This window comes from Protopterus annectens, chromosome 14.part0, assembly GCF_019279795.1.
Source record: "Protopterus annectens isolate FY-2018-M chromosome 14.part0, PAN1.0, whole genome shotgun sequence".
In the NCBI taxonomy this organism is placed as follows: domain Eukaryota; kingdom Metazoa; phylum Chordata; order Ceratodontiformes; family Protopteridae; genus Protopterus; species Protopterus annectens.
This window is the reverse complement of record NC_056748.1, coordinates 665,124,946-665,136,991: the sequence shown is the minus strand read 5'-3', so window position 1 is coordinate 665,136,991 and position 12,046 is coordinate 665,124,946. Positions and strand designations below refer to the sequence as shown.

General features: G+C 40.0%; 1 protein-coding gene across 1 annotated transcript in view; it reads right to left on the bottom strand.

Moving 5' to 3' along the window:
- Positions 1–12,046, bottom strand: part of SGMS1 (sphingomyelin synthase 1) — a 602,805-nt gene that overhangs the window by 254,815 nt on the left and 335,944 nt on the right. The window contains exon 2 of the mRNA XM_044056415.1: positions 6,074–6,191. Coding sequence (XP_043912350.1) covers positions 6,074–6,191 — 118 coding nt within the window. The remainder of the gene's footprint in view (positions 1–6,073; positions 6,192–12,046) is intronic.

Genomic DNA, 12,046 nt, shown 5'->3' with positions numbered 1-12,046 from the left:
AAGTTGGAGATTTGTTTCAAAGCCTCTGCCCTTTGATTTGGTGGCAGGTCTGGCATGCCTTTTCTTTTTGGTAATGTGTGGAAATGGAACCTGTATCCTTTGTCTATTATTTGTAGTGTCCATTTATCCCTTGTAATACTGTGCCAATTTTCTGTGAATAAAGAAAGCTTTCCGCCCAAAGGTGCTTCCAAATGAGCCCTGGTTGGCGGTGTCAAAGTGAAGTCATTGAGTCTGTCCTTGTGCAGCAGTTGTAGGTCCTGCACTACCTCTCTGGTTGGGAGGCTGCCATTGACGTCCTCTGTAGGAGCCTCTAGCTTGCCCTCTACCTCTGGCACGCCTGTTCTTGCCTCTCTGAAATCTCTCTGTGTCTGGAAAGGACCAATTCTTGGAAGGCCAATTTCTGCTGAATCTTGGTGGTTGGACTTGAAGAAAATCTTTGACTGTTTGTACAGATTTTGCCTTTTCTTCAAATTTCTTTAAGACCTCCTGAGCAGTGGAGCCAAATAACTTTTGCTTTTCCAGTGGAGCATCCAGAAGCTTTGCTTTAACATGGTCTGGCAAAGATTGTTCCTTCAGCCAAGCATGCCTACGTATAACTGCACCTGTCATAGCTGACCTACATGAAGCTTCCAATGCATCATAACCACACTGCAAGAAATGGTTGCTAACCTGTTGGGAGTTATGTACCAGATCCTGAAGTGATTTGCGATCAAGGGGTTCAGGTGAAGACAGTTTTTTATGCAATTCAACAAATACTCTTGGTACTGTATCATATGAAATTGACAATTTAAAGCCCTCATAGAAAGAGTAGCAGAAGTATACACTTTTTACCCCATCTCTCTAGAGTCCTGGACTCCCTTTCAGAGGGGAGTGGATTTTTAGTAGTGGCAGCTGTAACCCCTTTAGGGCCCTGGGAAATAGTTTCTGGATCAGCAGAGTGGGCCTTGTAAAGGAAAAGATGCGAGTCCGGGACCCTGTAGTACCTATCTGGTTTGGCAGGAGCCGGAGGGAGAGTGTCAGGGGTTGTGCTAGACTCAGAGTACACATCATCAATGACATTCAAAACAGGAGGAATAGCCAAAGGTCTATGCTGAGGCAAATGCAAGAAGATCCTTAATCTCTTCCTGGAATCAGAGAATTCCTGGCCCTGCCATTGGAAATGCTCTCTCATAGTGTGAAGAGTCTCCCCGAAGGACAGCTCTTCAGGAGGGGAGACCGAGGGGATAGATTCCTCTGCATCAGAATCCTCGTAGGCCGAAAAAGCCTCCTCCTGGTAGTCTGAGAGAGTAGAGCCATTGGAGGCCTCATCTGAGGAGTGGGGATCAAAGGGCTCAACCCTGGGCCTTTTATCTGGAGGAGGTTGAGAGCCCCTGTCCGGATGAGGCTGTGAGCCCCTAATTAATGAAATAAGGTCCTCTGCTAAACTTAGGATCTGTGAACCAGTAGTGGGTCCCTGAGGAATAACCCTGGGAGGCAAAGCTTTTGGGTGTTTAGCAGCTTTAGCCCTAGAGAAAGCCTTTATGGACATGGATGCAGGAGGCCTGGCTGCACAATGTGCTGGTGTAGTTTTGTCTAGAGGAATGGTGTCGGAAGGTTCCAGGACACCAGTTTCTAATGGAGATTCAATAACCGATTCCGTAGGGGCCTTCGGAGCCGAGGTAGTCGGTTGAGCGGTTTCGGTGGTCGGAAGTACCAAGGACTCTGTTTCAGCCGAGACCGAGACACTCGCAGTAGGCCTGGCCGTGGTTTCAGCCGAAACCGCGGCCCACGTGCGTCGGTCCTTGTCCTTCCGTTTCTTTGTTAAATGTGAAGTCAGAGTCTCCGACGGCATATTGTAAGCAAAACTAGCCCCAAAAAATTCCTCTGCAAACTCCGCCCGACATCTAAGAGTGCGTCGGTTGAAGGAAGCACAGGCTGAACAGGCCGAGACGTCGTGGTCTGGGCCTAGGCAGGGGAGGCAGTAAGAGTGGAAATCCTTATGAGGTATTTGTTTCCCACAAGTTAAGCAATTATTAATTTTATCTGACATCGGCTGAGGCAAGAAAGAGTCCCCAACGGGGTACTTAGCTTTTGAAGTCTTCGGTTTAGCTGAATTACAGGAGCTGGCCGACCGGCACTTGCAAACTGCTTCTGCTTCGGGCACCACGCGGCAAGAAAAACTGAGGAAGATGGCGTCGGCTGACGCTTTTATACCCCAGGCGCTCTGACGTCGGGGAAAGGGCGACATCAGCCGACGCCGGACCCAGACTTTGGAATCCGGCCGACTGAAGGGCTGCCTGAGGAAGGACAACCCATATGTGATGACTGCAGATGCATCCTTGAAGGACATCTGTACAGCTCATCAGGTAACGAACTGAAAGTACAACTGCAAGTTGTCAAAACTTTTTCAGATGACATAAAAATGTTATTTGGTTTTGGTAAATGTGCAAAAGCAACCTTTAAAACAGAGAACATCTGTTTGGGACAAGAATGTGATATAAAAGAATACGAGCAAGAGGGAGTGTATAAATATTTGGGAACTGATGAAGGATCAACAATAAAACATGAACAAATGCAAATAAAACTTAATAAGGATTCCTTTAGAAGACTTTAATCCTGAAAACAGAGCTGACATCTAGGAACAAAATCCAAGCTATAAACCAGTTTGCGCTGCCTGTCCTAACTAACAGTTTTGGAGTGATTCACTGGCGACAAAACATGATGGATAGATTAGATAGGAAAATAGCAAGGATGCTTCATGCTCACCAAATAGTTTATAAAAATCAGTACATACCAAGATTATATCCCTGTGCAGGACGGATGGACCTCCTTGAAAATGACTAATGTACAGATCTGCGATCGTGGGACTCCACGCATCTGCTGACCTCACAAGACCCAAACATACTGAAAGTTTTGAAACATGAGAATAAATCTGAGATGACTTATCTGCTTAATCTGGCAGAAGCATATCAGCGTCAAGCAGGAATGGAAATCAAACCAGAAACAGATAATCAGGCAGCAAATGAATGTGCCAAAAAAAGAATATAAGGTGAAGGACAACATGAGAAGGGAAGAAATGTGGGAAAATGCATAAATATAGTTGCAAGTATAGAAAACTAATGGAAGAACTTCATGTTAACCAGGAATGAACGTGGGCAAGGTTAAGCAGAGGCAAATTCAAACCAAGAGATGATAGGTTAATATGGCGGCCCAAGATAGTGGGCTACCTGCATGATGGTTTACCATGTCCACTGAACATGTGGGAGAAATGGAGAAACAGACCAATGTAGGTTTTGCGAAACCGAATTGGAAATAGTCACACACCTCGTTGCTGGTTGTGACATACTAATGGCAGAAGAACTGTACAGTGAAAGGCATAATAATAATGTGACAAGACTGTTGCACTGGGGATTGTGCAAGCATTATGGTACTGAAGTGGCTGAAAAACACTGGAAACATGAGCCACAGAGCATCACAGAAAATGATGAAGTTTACCTCACATGGGCTCACCCATTACCAACAGTTTAAAAGACAGATGCTAAAAAACTGGATATAGTGGTCCATGAAAAGAAGGTAAAAGTAGCATTGGTCAATGAAATTGCCACAGCCAGTGACTACAGTGTCTTATGTACAGAGACACACGAAGTCATATAATATCAGGATCTGCAAGCAGAAACAAGAGCAATGTGGAAAAAAGATATCCAGACAATTCCAACAGTAGTAGAAGTAGCAGGTTTTATAAAAAAGAATCTACAATCATATTTAGACATGTTAACAATACATGTAACCCTATACCAGCTGCAGGAGGAGTCACTGCTGGCCACACCGTGGGTGCTGCTAAGAGCACTTCTGGCTGACAAAGATAGAAAAAAATACTAATTTCATGAACTTTAATCGTATTTTGACTTAGGAATGGGGTCCATTCCCATCATGGTATTAGAAACTAAAAGATTTGGAGAAATAAAAACAGAAGGGGCATTCTCAAGGGGGATTTGGTGGATAACATACTATGAAGTTCCAAGTTCACAGACAGAGATTCCTCTGGGGAATCTAAATGCTTCTTCTTGCACAGACTCTTCCTGGGAGCCTCTGGGGAGGAGGGAAGAGCAACAGGGGAGCCCCTAAGCCATGGCTGTTCAAGGCTCAATGGCAGAGGCTGTCCCAGGATGGACCAATTCATGAGAAACCCAAGCCAACAGGGGAAAAAGTAAATGGCTACAACAATAGGACTAAAGAAACCTTCTCTGACTGAGATGAAAACTTCTCCAAAGTTGAATTTAGACACCAAAGCCAGATGGCTAGCCGGAGGTGTCCCTGAATCCAAGAACCCAAGAGAAGACCACTTGCTAGTTGTTGATCCAGTTGGATATGACGTTTAAACTGAGGTAGAGCCGTCTAAGGCAATGATAGAGGTACAGATGGGCAGAGACTGCTTTGAAAATCTCAGAGTCAAATCAGAAACTCCCTTCTATCCCATGCCACACCTTTGGGAAGTACTATGATTAGAAGACAGTGGAATCTGGTACATCAAGAAATGAGTCACTGCCAAAGTTGTCTGCACCAACCTGTGGTTTATGGAGGGGGGGGGGTTATGAAGCCAAAGGCAGTGGTGCCTCAAAATGGCTTACTGGAGGACTAGACAGTTGGAGCCAAAATGATGGGGACCCTTTAACCCCTGAAAACAGAAGGAAAGGAATAATTTCCAAGTCCATTATAAGCCTTCAAATGGTTCTTAGACATTTATCAAGATCAGTGTCCTTAACACTTCTGGAAGACCTACTAAACAATGATGAAGCCAAAGAAACCAACTTGCTGGAGTTTGACCACTGAAGAGGAACCTCCTGAATTCCGAAAGGAGAGGTTCGGCTTCAAAGTGGAGATGCCATTGGGGAAAATTCCAGTTTGCGTGGAACAGCTGTAAAAGGGGAATGGACCTAAACTGAAGCTAGAGATGCTGAAAGGGGCTTGGCATGTCAGATCCAAGTCCAAGTCCGATGCCAGTGCAGAGATCAGAGTCAAAGAGGTGTCAGTTCTGAATCCTTCGACATAACCAGAGTCAGCCTTAGGGTCTTCAGTTCTGGTTGGCATTCTAAGGGCGAAATGGAATGCATTTTACTATCTTTTTAGGTTTTTCATTCTCACTCTTATTGTTCTTCTTACTCTCCTTTCTTTTCTCTACAGCTTTGGAAGGAGAAGGTGATGAGGGTGCTGAAGCAAAAATGGCTGCAGCAGGTGGAAACAAACCTTTCAAAAACAATTTTGCCAATAGGTCAGCCAGCATGCAGGACCAGAAGGCCTAACAAGCCTGACAATCCATAGAAAGGTGCTTGGGCCCAAGGCAGTAGACACATCTGCCGAGGGTCCTGGGAGTGAATTTATGCCGCTTATGAAAACCCAAGGCCTTAGAATCAATTAGCAGGAAAGGGAGTCCTGAATTTATGCCGCTTATGAAAACCCAAGGCCTTAGAATCAATTAGCAGGAAAGGGAGTCACACAAGCACTATAAAGCTGAGCACCTATCTCATTACAAAGTCTAACAATATAGAAAAATCTGTCAACAGTTATAAATAAAAATAAAAATCTTAGTATTCTCTAATTTAAGGAGGATTAAAAAGGAAGAAAATGCTAAGAACAGAAAAAAAGTAAAATAACTAAATAGATCCTAAACTAGACACTCTAAAGATAATTAGGAGAGGAATAAATATAGAAAAAATACTCAAAAAGAATCAAAGATGTACTTAACTTTATAAATACACAGGGCTTTGCAGAGCAAGTGTCACAGGAAGCAGCAAATGAGATTTGGGGAGCTTTAGGTAAACAGGACATTACAGGACAGATGACACAGACTGAAGAATCAAAAGTTGCTGGCTATCAGATCTACTTGAATTCAAATACCCAAATGTTGAAGTGTACGGAAAAAACACTTCTTATCCTGTAGTTTCATTCTCAAAGTTTAAATACTGGAATGTTAAGTCTCCTGCTGCAAAGTCTCACTGTGTACAAATGGCTAAACACTTTTTCTGTTTTAATTTCTGAGAAGACCTAAGTATAAAACACATACATTTACATACTGAATTGGGTTTGTCAGTCTTACCTTTGGCGAACAACTGAAATGCATTCCAGGCACAGGAAGGGTTGTTACATACATTGTTAAACACCTATATAAATAAAGTGTTCCGACTAAAAAGAAAAACCTTCGACCTACGATTGACCTGCAGAAAAAAAAATGGCATCTGTTAAAAGAATTCATACCAAACAGTTTACTCAACTAAGTATCTACAAAGTTAGTTCAACAATGTTACACGACTCACCATAACAGCAAATTTTCAAAGCATTCTCCCCAAAGAGTTTACCTGAAAGAGGCAAGTAAGTCATGCATTTCATTTGTAGTGCATGGAGGATCACATTTGGGCTTTGAAATCGGGGAAAATGATAAACCTATTAAAAGATGTCCCAAGTGCAAGGCCCAATCTTAATAGTGCTTAGGTGTGCCTAACAAAAGCTGTAGAGATGAACAGCAGGCAGTGTTGGCTGGCTAAGAACATAGGCAGAAGATAACAACTTTTAAAAGCAGTTAGATGCTTTTGCTTAGCTTTGCACAAAAAAACTGTAGCAGAACTAAGCATCTATAGCCGCTTTTAAAGTCATTATTTTCACACAGGCACTGTTTCTTCCTGCCGTCTTCTATGACAGCATTAAGTGCTTTAGCAATTTTCCAAGTGTTTGAAAGCCAAGAGAATGCTTTGCACTTTTACACTTTCTTCTATCATTAGTAGTACATGGAGCAAATAAAGATCCATGCACTTCAAAGAGTTAGAAATTGGGTCTCTGATCATAACCAACTTACTCTGTGTTCTCAGCATCAATGCAGAGCTTCGTTTGAGGTGAATTTCTTAGTATCCATGTCTCAAACACACAAGCTGGTTATGATCGGAGACCACATCATAATCCTCCATGTGTAAGGTACTTAATATAACAGAAGATCTTTGAGGAAAGTTTTCAATAACAGGAAATTATAGCATTTGGGTTTACCTACAAACTGCTGCCTCTATGTCATACATATCCAAAATGAATTAACATTATAAAAACACAGTAGGCAAACTGCTAAAGAATAACAAAAATCCTGTTGTATACACAGTATAAAATTAGTAACTAGTAAAGCTGTGCCAATTTGATTCAAATAACACAACTGTAATTTCTTACAATTTTACTGCCAAACAAATCCAAGACTTCTGCCCAGCAATTACACTAAGCCCAGTCAATTCTGCATTATTTCCACAAAGAAAAATCTTGCTAGCTAAAATGGCAGTCAATTTAACTATCCTGAAATAAAGGTAGCAGTCTTTGAATTTTCAGAATTAGCTGTTACCAGCCCCAGAGGGTTGTAAGGAGAGTATTTTTACTGTTACTTCTCTTCAAGGACTTGTTGCTACACTAATGCCATACACTATCATCTTTTGTGAAAATCACAGTAACAGCAACATCTGCACAGCCTGCAAGCAATACCATATTTTTATTTTATGAAGTGGAAATAGATGAAAAATACCCATGCCTGTACTAATATTTAACATGCATCATAAACACTGCCAGACTGGAACGCTGCATAAATAGCATGTCATTATTTATACAAACAGAAACTGAACTGGCTCTATTTTACTCATCTGTAAACAGGGTAAACCCACTAGAAAAATGCCTCCTTCAAGGATGACCTGTTGGGCAGTCTGGTTAAGCAATTTGCCTACCTGCTGTCGCAGAACAAGCAAATGGGAACTGAGGTACTGTAACATAGTACTGCAATATAAAGATCGCTACAGTATTCTTCTAATTTTTTGCAGTAAACTGACTTTTTTTTTTCGAAAACCACTAAATCAAAATCATACACCAGCCATTTTACATAGAAGCATATGGACATCAATTTCTACTCCGGACAACAAACAAACATTCTGGATATCTTAAAATAGTCTAGGTAATAGGGTAACATATATCCAAATATAAAGATATTTCCAGAAGTATCCCTATATTCTATCCTTCTTTCTTCAAGTTTCCAGCCCCCTAGCACTAGCACCAATTTCTTGCTTTATACACTTGGGTAACACTATACACCAACAGCACCCAATCCCCTCCACAACTACATCTCCCTCTAACTACTAATTGCAGTCCAACTGTGCCAGTCGCTAGCCTCTGTACTTTTCCCACTCCCATAGACTGTTAACATGACACACAAACATACTCTGTACTCATTCTCCTTGACTATCAGCACAACGCCAACCTCATATTCTACTCACATCTCTCTCCTAATATGCCAGTATGCATTTTACTTCAAGAAGGTTCAGGAAGCATCATACATAAGGTGTATAAGGTAATTTGGTTCTAATAATTAATAATTCATAATCTGTAATACTGTTGTGTCATATCACAAATGCACACACTTGTTTAGAAAAATAACTCTCTTTTAAGTTTTAATTCATGTATCTAACAGCAGCAGTAGCCTGGAAGTAGTAGGAATTAACATTAGCAGCCATCATATGTTGTGAGAAGTGTCTGTGTTTACCAAATATTAGACTACTGTTATAAATAGCCACAGAATTCAGAGTACAAAGGCTGTGGTTCTAAAATAAAAAAAAAAGTCAGTCCAAGAAATGTACGAACCTTTTTTAATAAAATGATGGAAAGGGTCTTATGATTATAACTGTAAGCACAGCATGTACTGAATAATCTTTCAGCTTAAAGTACAAAAAATAACACGATTTTTAATTATACAATCTGCATGTCATAGCTACTAGGAAGGGTAATAAGTGCAGAAGTTTGGCGAGACAGATAAGTGTCTCCAGAGTATCCTCATGCTCTGGAACAGGCTCTCCCATCCATGGGAAGCACTGTCCATCCCTAACACACTGACCAATGGCTGAGAACTCAAATTCACCCCTGGTCTGACTCTCCGGCTTCGGCTATACAGAGGCATACAGCAATGGCCAAATTAACATACCCTCCCCAAACATAACCTCTAAAAATTCAAAACAAACAACCCAGCAGATGGAGAAACAGGAAATCCAAATGGTGAATACCAAGCACCCGACTCCACGGCAGTTAAATCACTCTTTTATTTCACATAAAAACAGAGAAAGAGATTGAGCACTTTCGTCTCCACCCTGGAGACCTCTTCAGAATCAATTAAGACAGACAAACATTGCTAATTTATACAGTTACCAATGCTGGTAAATTGATCATTACTCAATTAAACAATAAAACAATATAAAATTGAATTAATTCATTACACTAAGCCACCACTCACACGAATTATAGACATTTCAAATGTTATACTTTTTAAACGCTTAGATGCAGGTTTGTAAATAAAACAAAACAAAACTGTGTGTCAGGGATGAAAGGACCACATGTAGCTATTGTTTAGTTCTTGTTCCTTATACTTAAAGCTGTAAATACATAAAAAATGTGTTTAAAAATTATATTAAAAATATATATGTATATATATATATAAAAAAAAAAAAACACAAAAAAAAAGTAAAAGCATTGGTAACTGTATAAATTAGCAATGTTTGTCTGTCTTAATTGATTCTGAAAAGGTCTCCAGGGTGGAGACGAAAGCGCTCAATCTCTTTCTCTGTTTTTATGTGAAATAAAAGAGTGATTTAACTGCCGTGGAGTCGGGTGCTTGGTATTCACCATTTGGATTTCCTGTTTCTCCATCTGCTGGCTTGTTTGTTTTGAGTTCCTTTTAAAGATTTTCTTGGTTCCTGGTTCTTCCAGCGTGGAGCAAGGTATCCTTCTGAGTGTTACAGCTGCACCCTTTGACTGGCGGTACGTGTGTTTTTGAAATATCTATTGGTACCTGGGCTACTAGCACTTGATACAACGTGAATTAGCTGCAGGTTACGCTTGCTTGACAACAGTCGGAGCTGTATGGTTCAGCGCTTTTCTCTGAAGCAAGGTTTCCAGTGTTTGGAGCGGAATACACGTATTCTTTGATCGGATGGTACTGGTTCAGTTCGGAACGGGTTGTACGCTTATTCCTGGGATGGTCGTTTGATTTATTAGATCCTTTTGGTCTTGTATTGTACGTCAGCCTGGTTTGAAGTGGATATAAAGGGCAGCACGTCATTCAGAGACGTTACTTTGTACGAAAACACAGGTACTTTTCCTTAAAAGAGATATTTATATCTACACTATTCCACCAGGGGTTGTGTATGTTCTTTATGATTTTCACATTATACATATATTTTTTGGAGTACTTCCTGAGTCGAGTTACTCTCATTAACTATACTAAGCAGCCAACACGTTAAAGCATTTCGACGGTGTTGAGTTTAATTTTTCCTAACTAATCAGTGTTTGATTAAGAACACGAATCTTGACTGCGTGTGTACCTCTATCACTTCAACTAGTGGGTTTGAATTACGGACACTGTTTATATTAGATTCCACTATTGAACAGGTCGTTGAAGTGAATTTTGTTTGGAAGCAACTAGTTTTTCATCTTATTTACCCTCGAGTCTGCCAACTAGAGTAATAACACATTTACAATGTCGGGTGACAATTCCCTTCTTAGTGAGTTAATCAGAATCATTCAAAGTCACTCACAGAATTGTGCACAAGATGAAGCTGGGAATTCTATTCCTTGTGCACAGAGCAGCCCCAAAATCAACTGAACAGAATCACAAGGGAGAGGGGCTTATGGACCACATAGGGAGCTACCTAACACACAGGAAGTGAGGACTGGTCCTGTGAATAATTCTGAAAGACATCAAGTTCGTCATAGGAATGAAGACGACTACACAAGATACCATAACATGGACTTTCAAAATTGGTTAAACAAATCTTTTTTAAATAACAATGCAAGAGAACAGGAACAACACAATAGTAATTACATTACTTACAAGGATAAATGTAAACATTTTAAAATGCTGTTAACCAAGTATAAAAATGTGTCTGTGGAAAATTGGTATTTTAGTAGATGCCTTCATGAGCATATTGTACCCAAGGGACTTAGAATTACAAAATTTCCAAACAATATAGACTTTGAAACAGATGAAATATTATTTAAGGAAATATGTGCTATCTTTGATGAATGTGGGTTATCTGTCATTAAGGCACTTATGAAACACAATGAAAGTAGAATGGAAAAAGACAAAAATACTATTGATAGATTATACAAAGAGATCTGAAGATTTATTATTTTCTATTGACGAACATAAACGAATATACTATAGAACTATACAAGACGCTGATGTTACTACATCACGTAACTACAACAGGAAAATATCTAAATTAAGAAGGGATTTAAAGGACTATCAGTCTAACAATGCTTATAATGACAACACATCTTATCATAGACAATATCAGACTCGGGGTGTTAAACATTATAACTACCCACATTATACTGACCATAATAGGGAAGGGATACATGAGGTCGACAATGATGATGAATACCAGAACCAACATACTGTTGGTGATACAAATGATCACAGGGTAAATTATCAGGAAGAATACTACAACAACCATTTCCCTTTAGAGGAATTTGGCCTCAGGAGGTCAGAGAGGATATAAAACAGGACCCCACAACAGTCACCCTACGCCCAAGCGGCGGGGAACTATCGACAGCACAGAAATTAAGTACAAGTTCAGTGGAAACTGATGTGAATCATGAAACTTTTTCACAAAGCTTTTTAGTTGGGAATGAAAAGGAAAGCACAATAGCGAATTCTATTGTTTGTTCTTACAATGATTTCAACATTTTTAATTTCACAGGAATGGATATTTCTGACACTTTTTTCAAACTTTTTACCAAAGGTTTCACTTTTGTGCCATATCAAGTACCTTGTATTAGAGTAATATATTATTGGATATAAAACTTTTTACTAGAAGGTTGAATTTATCTGTGATCTTAGGGAATAATACAACTGCTAATGAGTCTAAAGGGCCAAAAAGACATGGTACATATAATCCACCTCTTCAACATGATATTCAGAGTTTTGAGAATGTTGTGTGTAATGTCATTAGGAATAATTATCCCCACCATCACAATACTGGGCTGACAAATTTGACAGAAGAAGAAA